The sequence below is a fragment of the Oncorhynchus nerka genome, linkage group LG4, assembly GCF_034236695.1.
Source record: "Oncorhynchus nerka isolate Pitt River linkage group LG4, Oner_Uvic_2.0, whole genome shotgun sequence".
In the NCBI taxonomy this organism is placed as follows: Eukaryota; Metazoa; Chordata; class Actinopteri; order Salmoniformes; family Salmonidae; genus Oncorhynchus; species Oncorhynchus nerka.
The window spans coordinates 60,703,761-60,719,169 of NC_088399.1; the positions used below are offsets into that span (position 1 = coordinate 60,703,761).

The 15,409-nt window shown below is 40.5% G+C and overlaps 1 protein-coding gene across 1 annotated transcript in view; it reads left to right on the plus strand.

Moving 5' to 3' along the window:
- The first annotated feature begins 2,121 nt into the window (after positions 1–2,121).
- LOC115128306 (ephrin type-A receptor 7-like) overlaps positions 2,122–15,409 on the plus strand; it is a 213,325-nt gene continuing 200,037 nt past the window's right edge. Inside the window, exon 1 of the mRNA XM_029658034.2 lies at positions 2,122–2,372. Coding sequence (XP_029513894.1) covers positions 2,294–2,372 — 79 coding nt within the window. The 5' untranslated portion in view covers positions 2,122–2,293. The remainder of the gene's footprint in view (positions 2,373–15,409) is intronic.

The window sequence follows — 15,409 nt, forward strand, 5'->3', positions numbered from 1 at the left end:
TTTCCGCTTGGATGACTGGGAAAATAACCAGGGAACAAAAAAGGTCAAGTGACTGCCTCTCTGTTGACTCTGTTTTTTTAAATATAAAGAGCAAAGGGAATAGAAAATGTTCTGAGGTAGCCCAGCATGAAATTATTGCATGGTAATGAGTCTTTGAGCCAAGGATGGGGATGGGGGGGACTGACATCTAGTTAGGCTCTCACTCTACCTCTGTTTGAGTGTGTGTCTGTTGATGTTCATGTTATATGCCTTGAGACATTGCAAGTGAATAGAGGGGATTTGCTGGTTGCGTTTCAGTGGTGGAAGTGTGGTTTGGGGTTGGTGTCTGTGCTGGATGATTTATGACCATACTGGACAAGTTCATCAGGTCTGGAGGTCTGGCTTGCCCTCCTGCTGAGGGGATCTGTCTGTGGGTGATAATCTTTGTGCTGAGAAGGGTGTGTGTGGAGGAGGGTTGGTGTGAGTGCACGCATGTGTGTGTGATATGGGGAAAGGATGTGGGTGTGTGGTGGACTTATTACATTTATTACAGTGCAGTTTTATGTCTGGCAGGCCATGCTTAGGGGGAAAATTAGGTGTGATGACTTTCTGTTTCATTAGGTCATTAGTTAGAAAAGTGGCTACATAAATAGCAGAAGCTGTTATTATATCAAAGTCGTGCCAAATAGAAAGAAAAAAAACTTTTCCCATGCAATTCTGTAGATTTATGTTTGTTATGGCAGCCTATGCATTGCAAATCCCTTATCAGTCCACACTGTTACATTTTCACTTTTTAAGTCATTTATATGCTTATTAATACAAGCATTTTGACACAGACCAAGCGTTGTAATTGTGCAGGCATTAAATAACTATGACAAAATAACATGCTAAATCACAAAACTGTCTCAGATCCAAATCGGAGTATTTTTTGTCTGTGTACTTTAAAAGCTTGGATGAAAGGCTTTCCTTTCTACCAAGCATGATACTCGGCTAGTTGTTCTGTGTCTTTTTGTGTTACCAGGTAAAAAATAAAAAAACTCTTTGTAACCAATACTATTGAACTGGCGCCTGGCGGGGGTTTGCTCTCCAATAACACTGCAGAGGATTACACCAAAAAAATGAAAAGGTTTAGAAATCCACATCATAGATCTGCCTTTAGTTGTCATGCAGCTTTATGGATTTTAAATTGTAAGATACTACCCGATTCACCTCAGCAGTTTGATCAGTCTGCTACATTTTTACTGTTGACTAAGACCAATAAACTGTTTTGCCTCCTCGGCTGAAAAGATAACATGATCAATTTGGCCCACACATGTCAATTACAATAGGTTGAAATTATTTGCAGCATCAGTTTTTCTTTGTACAGGATGGGAAACGTTGAAACTGTATCGAATTTCTTTTGGTCTCTCCCTTTGTCAATCATTACTCCAAAATTACAGTACACACACATATATATATATATATATATACATATATATATATATATATATATATATATATATACATATATACATATATATATATATATACATATATATATATATATATATAGGATGCAGTAAACAGCAGTGTAGGCTTATGGTGCAATTAATCAGAATGTTAGCCTATTTGTTAATGCAGCCTATAGGCTACTATAATACAGTATCTCGACATATTAGTGAATAATAAAGGACTGTCCTAAATACTGTCATTTGCTTTTTCAGAATTGGACAATTAAAAATGAGCAATATCAGCTAATAGTGTTGAACAATGATTCAATTGATTCATTAATTCAATTAGTCAACATTTCTAGACATTTAATGTCGCATTAACATCGCTTCCTTCCCTCCATTCTCTAGACATAATTAATCTTCATTTAATCTAAATGCACATAATCCAATCATTAAAATAAAGATATTCTTGAATAAATATTCTTAAATACACCTATCACACATGTAAATCGGAGGCTTCCACCCACCAAGTCAATGCTGCCGTTACTTTAGTTCGATTAAAGGCGAGGTGATATATAATATATATATTTTTTTTAAATCACAAAGCGGTGATGATTCGAATAGCGAAAACACCTGGCGTTGCGATTCATTTCCCGAGCGCTTTGATAGGCGACCTTCATGTACCCTCGTTTCGAAATCTTCCATCATTGCACTTGCATGATGTCAATCTGATGCACAACACCCTCCCCCGAGATAGCGAATAAACCGCGTAGTGAGTGAAGCTCGCACTAGCCCGGACGGCTCTAGCTTCGCTCTGCTGTGTGTGTGTTACGCGCAAGCCCAGAGAGAGATGACAAGAGCTTCGCGAGGCTGGACATTCAAACATGGAGCTTTTTAAAACGCAAATGTCGGTACTTTGGATATTATTGCTGAATGGAAACAAGGGCTGTCACACTGAAGAAGGTATGTGGAAGCTATTTTATACGTTTTTGTGTGTGTTTTTACCCCGGACTGCTCGTAGCAGGTGGATGCATGAACGTCCAACACTCCAGCCAAGCCGAATCGCTAGTCTGGTTGCAGGTGCACGCACGGTGATGCGGAAGTTCAGAGATGTCGACAAAACGTATATTTGTACAAATAGGTCTATATTAAGTAAATAATTTCCGTAGCTTTTTTTCTCCAACATTTTAAAAGGGGGAAAACGCGTCAGAGTTCGGAAAAAACTGCTCCAAATCAATTTGGTGTTAAAGCCGCCTTCGTTGTGTTTCACACAGCTGGCAGTTTTACGCGTCTCTTTTCGGTAGCTAAGTGACAGTTGTGGACAAAATATTTAAAAAATGGCGTGATATGTAAGTAAAAAGTAAAAGCGAGGTGTTAAGTTTACCGACTTCGACAAGGATTCACACAAACGTATCTTGTTGCGAATGTATAGCCTAGTCCTACAATCGTATTGTTACAAAATGCGTCCCTTTATCACTTTGACATTGAACGGAAACCGTTAAACCTGGACAGTTGTAGTCTTGCAGCAACGTCTAGTTTGTATGAATGAGCATATTACAAATTGCCCACTGTTTGTCAAAAAGTCTGAAACGCAACAAAAAGCATTGCTTAAATGTCAGAAAGGGTTAGGCTAGTGTCAACGAGACATGCATTCCAGCACTAGGCTACGTCCCAGCATTTACTTCGTTAACCAGACTTAATAGGAAACATTGTTGCCCTCAGACACTTTCATAGCCAGAATAGATTCTGACTCTAAGCTTGCTTACATCTGCACTGGGATCGGACTTCCCTAATCATCATATTGATATTATTCTGTCTGTAAGAAGTTGCCCTAAAAAAGACGCAACTGTCTCTTCAAACCAGAATGTTGAATAAAATCATATTTATGCTTACTTTACCGGTTGTCTGTGCTATTGGCACTTTTGACAGTAGGAAGTGGAGATATAATAGCCACACGAAATAATTGTTTGTATGACTTTTTACGACCGGTAGGTTAGGTTACTTGTTTTTTCAATTTCCTGAGTCATAGCAAATTATGCAAAATGTGTAAACAGCATTGTAACCGAACATTGTCTACCTTTCCGTCTGTGGTTCGGTTAAAGGACATTTTTTAAATCTTCATATTCATCAACTCTAGCACCCACCCCAACATCAACATATGTGAAAATGGCACGTTTTGTATGTTTTGTATAAAAAAAAAGAGACGATTCCATTGACATCGGTGTGCATCATGTGATTTTTAACCAATTATGTGTAGGATGTCAATGGAAACACATCTTCTATATGTTTTACTACAAAACATAGACACGTGCCATTTTCACATACTGTATGTTTGGGTGGTGCTGGCGATGAATGAATATTGATCTTTTTTCATTAATTAAGCTTGGCCATAGTTTACATATTATGTTTGTCACATGCGAATTGCATCAATATTGACAATACAAAATGGGAAACACAAACTAAAAATAATCATACAAAATACCAGTTTGCTGAAAGTTGGTTTATCAACACTTGCCTGTGGATATTATGTCTCAGACTACCTCCATCATAAGGACAAAATCAGTAGACGGGTAAAGTAAGTTGAATGCTGAGCCTGCATGTTTAAAACGAGAGTATAAATCATCCACTCTCAGATTATAAAAGGCTAGGTTAGACAGGCTTCCTGTTGGGATTAAAGGGCAATTCCACTGCTTTTCAACCTAATTTTCATTATCTCCTGCACAATAAGCGTCTTCATATGTGAAAACATTGTATTTCTATGATTTGTAGAAAATAAATATAAAGTTCAAAAGTTGAAACCAATGACATAAAATGTTAAAACATAAAAAAGCCCTTGCAAGAGCAAGGGGAACTACTACTTCAAGGTCTCAGAGCAAGTGACGTCACCGATTGAAACGCTATTTAGCGCGTACCACCGCTAACTAAGCTAGCTGTTTCACATCTGTTACATGGGGAACAAGAAAACACCCTCCCTCTGGCTAGAATCTCATTGCAGTATCTGGAAATCGGAGAAGCATTTTTTTAGGCCCTTATCTTTTAAACCACAGATCATAGAAACAAAATGTTCACATGTGACTGACCCCCTTGATTCGGTCTTGTTTTTTTTTTACATTGGATAAAAGTAGAGACTCAGAGCTACACAATGGTATATCATACACTGCATTTGAGGAACAATGGAAAAGTAATTCTGCTTTGAAATTTGATCAACTGACTGTAAACTGACTTTTGAGAAAATGGACCTTGAATGTTTTGGTGCATCTACTGTGAAGAGCTCTTCTTTGTCTACACCTATTTAACATCGTTCACACCCTCTTAAGCCTCAGCCCCACCCATTTCATTAAGGATTCACATAGTGAGTAAGGTAGTGTAGTAAACAACCAAATATTTCAATACTAAAGTGGTGAAAGTAGTAGCCTACAATAAGGAAAACTCCAGGTAAAAATACACTATCTAGTCCTTGGCCTATATCCTAATCTGACTTTGGGGGAGTCTCTGGTAAACGCACACTATATCAAATAAAATCTAAGTGTATTTTTCACAGGATACAGAAGGTGTAAACGGTACAGTGAAGGGGTTATTTGCATAGTAGCAATATCAAAAATAGAAAGTGTCCAGATAAATATTTCATAATTATTTGATGACGCTAACCCAGACACACTTGTCTAAATTGATGGGTCATGTGAAAGAAATGCTATAACCCCCAGCCACATCTAGCTAAGTGGATGGGTCACTAATGTGTAGACGTACACATGTTAATGAAATACAATAGATTGCCGTAATCACCCCCAGACACACCAGGCTAACTTGATGGGTCATGTAACAAGCATTACATGACCCATCAAGTTAGCTAGCTAAACAATTAACCATAATCCCAACCCATACAGTACAAATGGATTGTCATAGCTAGCCACCATGCACGAAATGCTGTATTATAAATCTGCAGGTAGCTTAAGATAACCAACTAGGTTCAATGTTAGCTAGATAGGTATAGCCTAATGTTAGCTATCAATGCAAATGAATTTCTGAGAAACAAGTAATATTACTACACAGATCATACACATAACGTTAGCCAGCCAGCCACCAAGCTAACGTTCGCTAGCTAGCTAGCTTGCAATTAAACTTTCTCACAAAATTAGAAAGTATAATATCTGAAAATGAAGCTAGACTCTTGCCCATATAAATGGATGAACGCTTCACGGCAGCCTGGAACCCTTTAACTAAGACGTCCTGTGTCGTTTCCGTTTTGTTTGTAGCTGCAGCTTGTTTGGCCTGTTGTGTCAAGTCAATCCAGTTCACACTGACCGTGTGCAGAAAGTAGTCCATCACAACTTTTCCCCACTGATCTTTGTCGATAGCGCCTGTTAAATTCAGGGCAGCAATGTTGTTGAGAGCAGTATCACCACTTTTGCAGTTCTCCATGGCTAACGTTATAGCTTTTTAAAAAGCCACAGTAGCAATGTTAGACAGAAGCATGCTACATGATAGACCAATCCGAGCTCCTCTCTCGGCATGTCCAGCCCATCCATTATCTTAGCCAATAATGGCTAGCAAGAAGTTTCCTGTCTGTTTCTGTGGCTAAACCAACTAGGCTCGTAATTGATCAATTTTATTTTACACTGTGGAGCCCGGTGCAAGTATGGCTTGGAAAACGTACCTCAATCCAGGGACGTGAAATGCGTTGTACTCAAATTGTACCATTATCCCAACTATTACACTGAGAACTTTGAACGCCTGCCAGATTTTTAGCAGTTGTTCAATCTTCTCAGTGTAGCAGTTGGGATAATGGGACATTTCGGAGTACAACGCATTTCTCATCCCTGGATTAAGGTAGGTTTTCCGAGCCATATCCTACACCAGCTCCGCAGTATCTTTATCTAAACAGGAAGCCTGTCTGATCCCAGTGCAGTTGTAAACAAACATTGGGTCGGAATCTATTCTGGCTGACACTTGCATAGAGCAAATGGTTTCCTTTGTCTCATTCCCACAATCGCTCATACTTCAAAACCGAGGGCAGAATGTGAAAGTTGGCTTGTTGATGCCCCCTCTCTACCCTCTCTTTCTGCCCTGTAAAGTAGTCTGGCCAGTGGGCTATCTCTCTCTGGTTGTGAGGTATTGAGCGTGGCTCTGATGCAGGAAGGGCTGGGGCTGCGTGTCACTGTTAGGCTCAGGTGAGGCCAGTAAAGCGTCCTAATCAGTGCTTGGATTCAGAGAAGGAAGAGCACATAATCACATGCTTTCCCCAGGCGAGGGTTAGTTCCAGCAGTGTCTAAGCACAGCTGAGCCAAGCTGTGCAAACACACATTGCATGTACAAACACAAACATGCAAACGAGCACACACACACACACACACACACACACACATTCGGCTCATACGCACACATAGCTTTGTTACTTACACACAGACACACACACACAATCTCACTTAAACACAGCAATCTCGCTTAAACACAGATGCACGTCATTATTACTTACACACACACACACACATCCTCTCATACACACGCTGCACACACCCACATAACATGGCATGCCGACAACACGCACGCACGCACGCGCACACACACATACAAGCTTTCTTACTGTACACCCACATGAACACAGAATTGCATGCATACTTATCCACACAGACCTAGCATTACATTATACATTATCCACACAGACATAGTGTTTAGGTATAGAGTATTATACCATTGCATTGTTGAATACTCGTTTCTGATTGGCTTGAAGGTCATTCTAGAGCGTGGAATATTTTCCTATAACGCTCGGTGGAATTGAATGGCAATGTTTGAGCTCCTTTAGAAAGCAAAAGTTGAATTGAAAAGTTATTGGCATTGTTGAATAAACATTGAATTTAATTAATACCATTTTTTAAAATGAATGAATACATTCTTTTGAATAATTTTCATAGCATCAAGTTAGGATTGGCGGTTTGACTAGCTAAATTTACTAGCAAGTCTGTGGTTACCAAGGCAACTACTGTAGCTATCTAGTAAACGTATAGCTTCTTCAGTGGATGTTGAAAGAACACATTTCTACCTGCAAATGGTATAAAAGGGATAATCAACTCAGGGCTCTATTCCTTCTGTGGAAAATAGCGCAACTCTGTGGAAGGTCAGTTCCACTCCGCTGGCACATCGTGGAACACGTCGTTCATTATTTTCCATAGAACGCATAACCCCTCGTTGATAATTCCTTCCCTATAATACTATAGAGCACTTTTACACCCACAGCTCGGTGTCGCCAGCTTGAGTCGTTTCCCTGGAATGCTGGCCAGTCGGATTGGACGCTCTGTTCTAATTGATGTTGTGACAACGATTAATTGCTGTGAAAGCAATGTGTTTCTGAAGGCTGGGGTTGGCAGCCATGTCATTGGGGCTCGCAACAGTAGGGGGATTTGCCTCTGTCTGTTGTTCAAATCCCTCTCTCTCCATCCGATCTGTATTATTAGAGATGCAGTGCATTCGGAAGGTTCAGGTGAGGCCAGTAAAGCGTCCTAATCAGTGCTTGGATTCAGAGAAGGAAGAGCACATAATCACATGCTTTCCCCAGGCGAGGGTTAGTTCAGACCCCTTGACTTTTTCCACGTTTTGTTATGTTACGGCCTTATTCTAAAATGGATTACATACATTTTTTTTCCTCAATCTACACACAATACCCCATAATGACAAAGCGAAGACAGGTTTTTAGAAATGTTTGCTAATAAAAAATTAAAAAACAACAACAACATAAATAACTTAACTATTCAGACCCTTTGGTATGAGACTCGAAATTGAGCTCCGGTGCATCCTGTTTCCATTGATCGTCCTTTTCCTACAACTTGATTGGAGTCCACCTGTGTTAAACTCATTTGATTGGGCATGATTTGGAAAGGCATACACCCGTCTATATAAGGTCCCATAGTTGACAGTGCATGTCAGAGAAAAAACCAAGCTATGAGGTCGGTGGAATTGTCCAAGACAATGAGCTCCAAGACAGGATTGTGTTGAGGCACAGATCTGGGGAAGGGTACCCAAAAAATATCTGCAGTATAGAAGGACCCCAAGAACACAGTGGCCTCCATCAATTTTAAATGGAAGAAGTTTGGAACCACCAAGACTCTTCCTATAGCTGGCCGTCCGGCCAAACTGAGTAATCGGGGGAGAAGGGCCTTGGTCAGGGAGGTGACCAAGAACCCAATGGTCACTCTGACAGAGCCTGGCACTGTGAAGCATGGTGGTGGCAGCATCATGCTGTGGGGATGTTTTTCAGCGGCAGGGAATGGGAGATTAGTTAGGATCGCGGGAAAGATGAACAGAGAAAAGTACAGAGAGATCCTTGATGATGATCTTTGGGGGGGGTATTATGTGTAGATTGAGGGGGAAAAAAACAATTGAATCAATTTTAGAATAAGACTGTAAAAAGAAAAAGTCAAAGGGTCTGAATACTTTCCCAATGCACTGTAATTCACCACTTTCATACACGTACCTGTCCAATGAGAATGAATTGAACCATACACACTTGTGTTTTTTATTAACCTAAAGGGTAACTGAAAGGTAAGCCACTTGCACAGGCAGCACAATTCCGATCCTTTGCCCAATTTCTGATCTTATTGGTCAATCATTGGGCAAAAGATCAGAATTATATAAATGCAGCCATTGTGTGGGCTGTCACACACAGCTTCTCACAAAGGATACTGTGTATGTCCGTGTGTATTCCTGGTTCTGAGTGCCTTTTCATGGATCTTCATAATGTGTCTTCATACAGTACCAGTCAAAAGTTGGGACACACCTACTCATTCCATGTTTTTCTTTTTACTATTTTTGACATTGTAGAATAATAGTGAAGACATCAAAATTAGGAAATTACACGTATGGAATCATGTAGTAACCAAAAATGCGTTAAACAAATCAAAATATATTTGAGATTCTTCAAAGTAGCCACCCTTTGCCTTGAGGACAGCTTTGCACACTCTTGTCATTATCTCAACCAGCTTCGAGGTAGTCACATGGAATGTCTTAAGTTCATTTGTGGAATTTATGTCCTCCTTAATGCGTTTGAGCCATTCAGTTGTGTTGTGACAAGGTATGGGTGGTATACAGAAGATAGCCCTATTTGGTCAAATACCAAGTCCATATTATGGCAAGAACAGCTCAAATAAGCAAAGAGAAACGACAGTCCATTACTTTAAGACATGAAGGTCAGTTAATACGGAACATTTCAAGAACTTTGAAAGTGCAGTCGCAAAAACCATCAAGCGCTATGGTGGAACTGGCTCTCATGAGGACCGCCACAGGACGAGAAGACCCAGAGTTACCTCTGCTGCAGAGGATAAGTTCATTAGAGTTACCAGCCTCAGAAATTGCTGCCCAAATAAATGCTTCAGAGTTCGAGTAACAGACACATCTCAACATCAACTGTTGAGAGGAGACTGCGTGAATGAAGCCTTCATGGTCTAATTGCTGCAAAGAAACCACTATTAAAGGACACCAATAAAAAGAAGACTTGCTTGGGCCAAGAAACACGAGCAATGGACATTCGACCGGTGGAAATCTGTCCTTATGGTCGGAGTCCAAATTTGAGATATTTGGTTCCAACCGCTGTGTCTTTGTGACGCAGAGTATGATCACCGCATGTGTGGTTCCCATCATGAGTCATGGAGGAGGAGTTGTGGGGGTGCTTTGCTGGTGACACTGTCTGTGACATTTTAGAATTCAAGGCACACTTAACCAGCATGGCTACCACAGCATTCGGCAGATACGGCATCCCAGCTGGTTTGTGCTTAGTCCCACTATCATTTGTTTTTCAACAGGACAATGACCCAACACACCTCCAGGCTGTGTAAGGGCTATTTGACCAAGAAGGAGAGTGATGGAGTGCTGCATCAGATGACCTGGCCTCTACAATCACCTGACCTCAAACCAATTGAGATGGTTTGGGATGAGTTGGACCACAAAGTGAAGGAAAAGCAGCCAACAAGTGCTCAGCATATGTGGGAACTCCTTTGACTGTTGGAAAGGCATTCCAGGTGAAGCTGGTTGAGCGAATGCCAAGAGTGTGCAAAGCTGTCATCAAGGAAAAGGGTGGCTAATATATAAAATATATTTGGATTTGTTTAACACTTTTTTTGGGTTACTACATGACTCTATGTGTTATTTCATAGTTTTGATGTCTTCACTATTATTATACAATTTAGAAAATAGTTAAAATAAAGAAACCCTTGAATGAGTAGCTGTGTCCAAACTTTTGACTGATACTGTAGGTATGTCTTTCTGGTCTCTGTCTGTCCTTGTTTCTGTGTTTGTTTCACTAGGTCTCTCTCTGTCTATTTGCGTTTCTTGTTGTCTCTCAGATTTCTGCGTGCACCAAGGTGTGTGTGTGTGTGTGTGAGCAAGGCCTGTATGTGTGTGTGTGAGCAAGGCCTCTATATGTGTGCGTGACCCCCCCCCCCCCCTCCCCACATTACCATGCGTCTCACATCTCAGGCTGGATTAAGGAGCGCTAATACTGCTGTTGCCCTGTAGGCAGTGTGGGGTGTCTTCCCCTCCTTGCACAGTCAATCTAGCTCTTGCAGCCGCTCTCTCATTCCCCATGCCTCAATGCTAACACACCTTGGCATCTCATCGGGATCTCATTTACTTCCCTCTCTCCCTCCTCCCCTCCGTATCCACCCATTGTGCAGCTGGAAGAAGGGGAGATTCAGCCTGGGCTAAAACTGAAGCGTAGCCTCTGGGTTCATTATGTTTGTGCCGGCAATTCTTTGTAGCACTGTGTGTTATAGGCTAATGGCCAATCCTCAAGAAGGGGGTTAGTTTTTTAGATGCCTCTACCCATGGTAGAACAAAACACAACTGGTTTTTTTTTCACATCTCTAATTTCTGAAATTGATGGTTGTGAAGAAATAATTAAATTGATAGAAAAAATGATTAAATTGATAGATATTGATGCAGCTCTGCAGAGTGGTCACTAGCTGGCACAGCCACTAAGTCATAAAATAAAATTTTAAACCTAAACTTAACCCTATTGCCTAACCCTAACCTTAAATTAAGACCAAAAAACTACTAAGAAAATGTATGCAAAATGTTTTACAATATAGCAAATTAAGACTCATGACAATGACCATCAACCTGACTTTATTTACCTGCAGGTGGGGCTTAAACCAGCTGAAAGCAGTCGCCCCATGAAAAACAGTCAACTCATTTTGATTCTATGCTTCATTGTGCTATCCTGAACTCTCTGAAATGAGTTGTGATACATGCTTTGAAAGCAGATGACCTGACATAGTCACTTCCCTTTATGATTGATGCAAACCACTTTTGTGAGTGCCAACCCGTGGGCTCAGATCCCTGGTCCTTCTCTCTTGGCTGAGGCAGAGGGGTTCTGGAGCTGATAGTGGTGACCTCGCTGTGTGCGAAAGGTCAAAGTGATTTGTGAAGTTGGAAGCCGTGTCCATGACATTGTCCCCCTGGGCTTTTTGGGCGATGTCATTTTGATGGCAGAGACCGAGGGAGGAGAGGAAAGTGCCAGGTACATGGTGAGCGAAAGATGGAAGAAACGGAAGGGGAGGTGAGGGAGACTGGGATGAGGGAGGAGTGAAAAAGGGAGCGTCCTAACCAGTCACCTTTCCTTTGGTGCATAGCTCTCCAACAAAGGATATGTATCCTAATTACAGTCCAACAATCCCCAAAATGACTCTGCACTCTAAAGCATTTGCTTACTTACCAAATGCTAACGTTGACTTTGATGGTTTGATTGGTTTTATGTGTCTTTAAAGCTTCCTAGAGGGTCACCTGATTTTCCTTTGTTCTCCTTTAAGGACAGACGCTATTCTGCTGTATCTGCAGTAACGCTCTGTGCGTGCGTGTTTGTGCCGATGTAGATGTTATAGGTAAGATGGATGTCTTCTTTTTAGCTGATTCTTTAGACTTATTGAATAGTGAGGAATGATTAGGGGACTTTATACTGGTGCTAGTGAGGAATGGGGATATTTGGGATGGATGGAGCACAAGACACTACAGAGGGTAGTGAGTACTAGAGGTCGACCGATTAATCGGAATGGCCGATTTTTATTAGGGCCGATTTTCAAGTTTTCATAACAACCGGTTATCGGCTTTTTTGGACACGATCATGGCCGATTACATTGCACTCCACGAGGAGACTGCGTGACAGGCTGACTACCTGTTATGCGAGTGCAGCAAGGAGCCAAGGTAAGGTGCTAGCTAGCATTAAACTTATCTTATAAAAAACAATCAATCTTAACATAATCACTAGTTAACTACACATGGTTGATGATATTACTAGTTTATCTAGCTTGTCCTGCGTTGCATATAATCGATGCCGTGCCTGTTAATTTACCATTGAATCGCAGCCTACTTCGCCAAACGGGGGATTTAACAAGCGCATTCGTGAAAAAAATAAGTTGTTGCACCAATGTGTACCTAACCATAAACAAAAACACCTTTCTTAAAATCAATACACAAGTATATATATTTAAACCTGCATATTTAGTTAATATTGCCTGCTAACATGAATTTCTTTTAACATTGTGTCACTTCTCTTGCGTTCTGCACAACAGAGTCAGGGTATATGCAGCAGTTTGGGCCGCCTGGCTCGTTGTGAACTGTGTGAACCATTTCTTCCTACCAAAGAAAGCCAACTTCGCCAAACGAGGGATGATTTAACAACAGCGCATTTGTGAAAAAAGCAGAATTGTTGCACGAATGTACCTAACCATAAACATCAATGCCTTTCTTAAAATCAATACACAGAAGTATATTTTTTAAAACCTGCATATTTAGTTATAATAATTTCATGTTAGCAGGCAATATTAACCAGGTGAAATTGTGTCACTTCTCGTGCGTTCATTGCACGCAGAGTCAGGGTATATGCAACAGTTTGGGCCGCCTGGCTTGTTGCGAACTAATTTGCCAGAATTTTACGTTATTATGACATAATATTGAAGGTTGTGCAATGTAAACAGCAATATTTAGACTTATGGATGCCACTCGTTAGATAAAATATTCCGTATTTCACTTAAAGAATAAACGTTTTGTTTTCTAAATGCTAGTTTCCGGATTTGACCATATTAACAACCTAAGGCTCGTATTTCCGTGTGTTATTATGTTATAATTAAGTCTATGATTTGATAGAGCAGTGTGACTGAGCGGTGGTAGGCAGCAGCAGGCTTGTAAGCATTCATTCAAACAGCACTTTACTGCGTTTGCCAGCAGCTCTTTGCAATGCTTCAAGCATTGTGCTGTTTATGACCAAGCCTATCAACTCCTGAGATTAGGCTGGCAATACTAAAGTACGTATTAGGACATCCAATAGTCAAAGGTATATGAAATACAAAATGGTATAGAGAGAGAGTCCTATAATAACTACAACCTAAAACTTCTTACCTGGGAATATTGAAGACTCCTGTTAAAAGGAAACCACCAGCTTTCATATGTTCTCATGTTCTGAGTAAGGAACTTAAACGTTAGTTTTTTTTACATGGCACATATTGCACTTTTACTTTCTTCTCCAACACTTTGTTTTTGCATTATTTAAACCAAATTGAACATGTTTCATTATTTATTTGAGACTAAATTGATTTTATTGCTGTATTATATTAAGTTAAAATAAGTTCATTGTTCATTCAGTATTGTTGTAATTGATATAAATATATATAATAATCAGCCGATTAATTGGTATCGGCTTTTTTTTGGGGTCCTCCAATAATCGGTATCGGTGTTGAAAAGTCATAATCGGTCGACCTCTAGTGCATACTGCCCAGTACATCACCGGGGCCAAACTTCCTGCCATCCAGGACCTCTATACCAGGTGGTGTCAGAGGAATGCCCTAAAAATGATCAGACTCCAGCCACCGTAGTCATAAACTTCTCTGTGCTACCGTACGTCAAGTGGTACCGGAGCACCAAGTCTAGGTCTGAACAGCTTCTACCCCCAATCTATAAGACTCCTGAACAGCTAATCAAATGGCTAACCAGACTATTTACATTGCCCCACCCCCTGTTCTACGCTGCTGCTACACTCTGTTATTGTCTATGCATAGTCGCTTTAAAAACTCTACCTACATGTATATATTACCTCGACACCGGTGCCCCCGCACATTGACTCTGTACCTGTATCCCCTGTATATAGCCCCACTATTGTTATTTACTGCTGCTCTTTAATTGTTTGTTATTCTTATCTCTTACTTTAAAAAAATAGTATTTTCTTAACTGCATTGTTGGTTAAGTAAGCATTTCACTAAGGTGAAACACCTGTTGTATTCGGCGCATGTGATAAATACAATTTGATTTGAATGGCAGATTCTGATTTCGGAAGAATAGTGTGTGTCTTTATGCACGTGTGTGTGTGTGTGTGTGTTTATGTATCTGTGTAATTTTTAGCATCTGCATGCATGGGTAATATAGATATTGCAGAGTATGAGAAGCCTTGACATTATCCTCCAGTCTGCTCTATAGGTTTCCATCCTCCACCACCAAAGCTGTTAACACGAGCAAAAGCCAAGGTTAATACTGTACATGCTAGCTCACGCCCCACCTCAGTCAATATTCATAAAGCTGGCAAACTCAAAGTGGAGAGGAACATGGAGAGTGGGGACTCTGGGGAGCACATCAATACAGTAGCAGGGATTGGGGAGAAGTTTAAAAAAATATATAATAATTTAACACCTGATAGGTGTGCCCCTCCACGTGCAAAACACTCATACACGTTACACATGTTAAAACACACACGGACATTAAAACACCTCACATGAACACACACGCACATACATTAAACACACACTCCAGACCATAACCATTCCATTACAAGACATGTTGTTTTGTAAAGGTTCCTTAAAGGTTGAGTATGAAAGGCCTCATTAATATAGAAAACATTTGCCTTAAGGGGGACTGCTGCTGTTATCTTTGCCTTTGTTTTACAATGTTTTCTCCTCTGTATATACTGTACAGTGATGATGATAATAATAGAATGGTTGTCTGGCAGACCATATCAGCCAAAGGGACTTAGT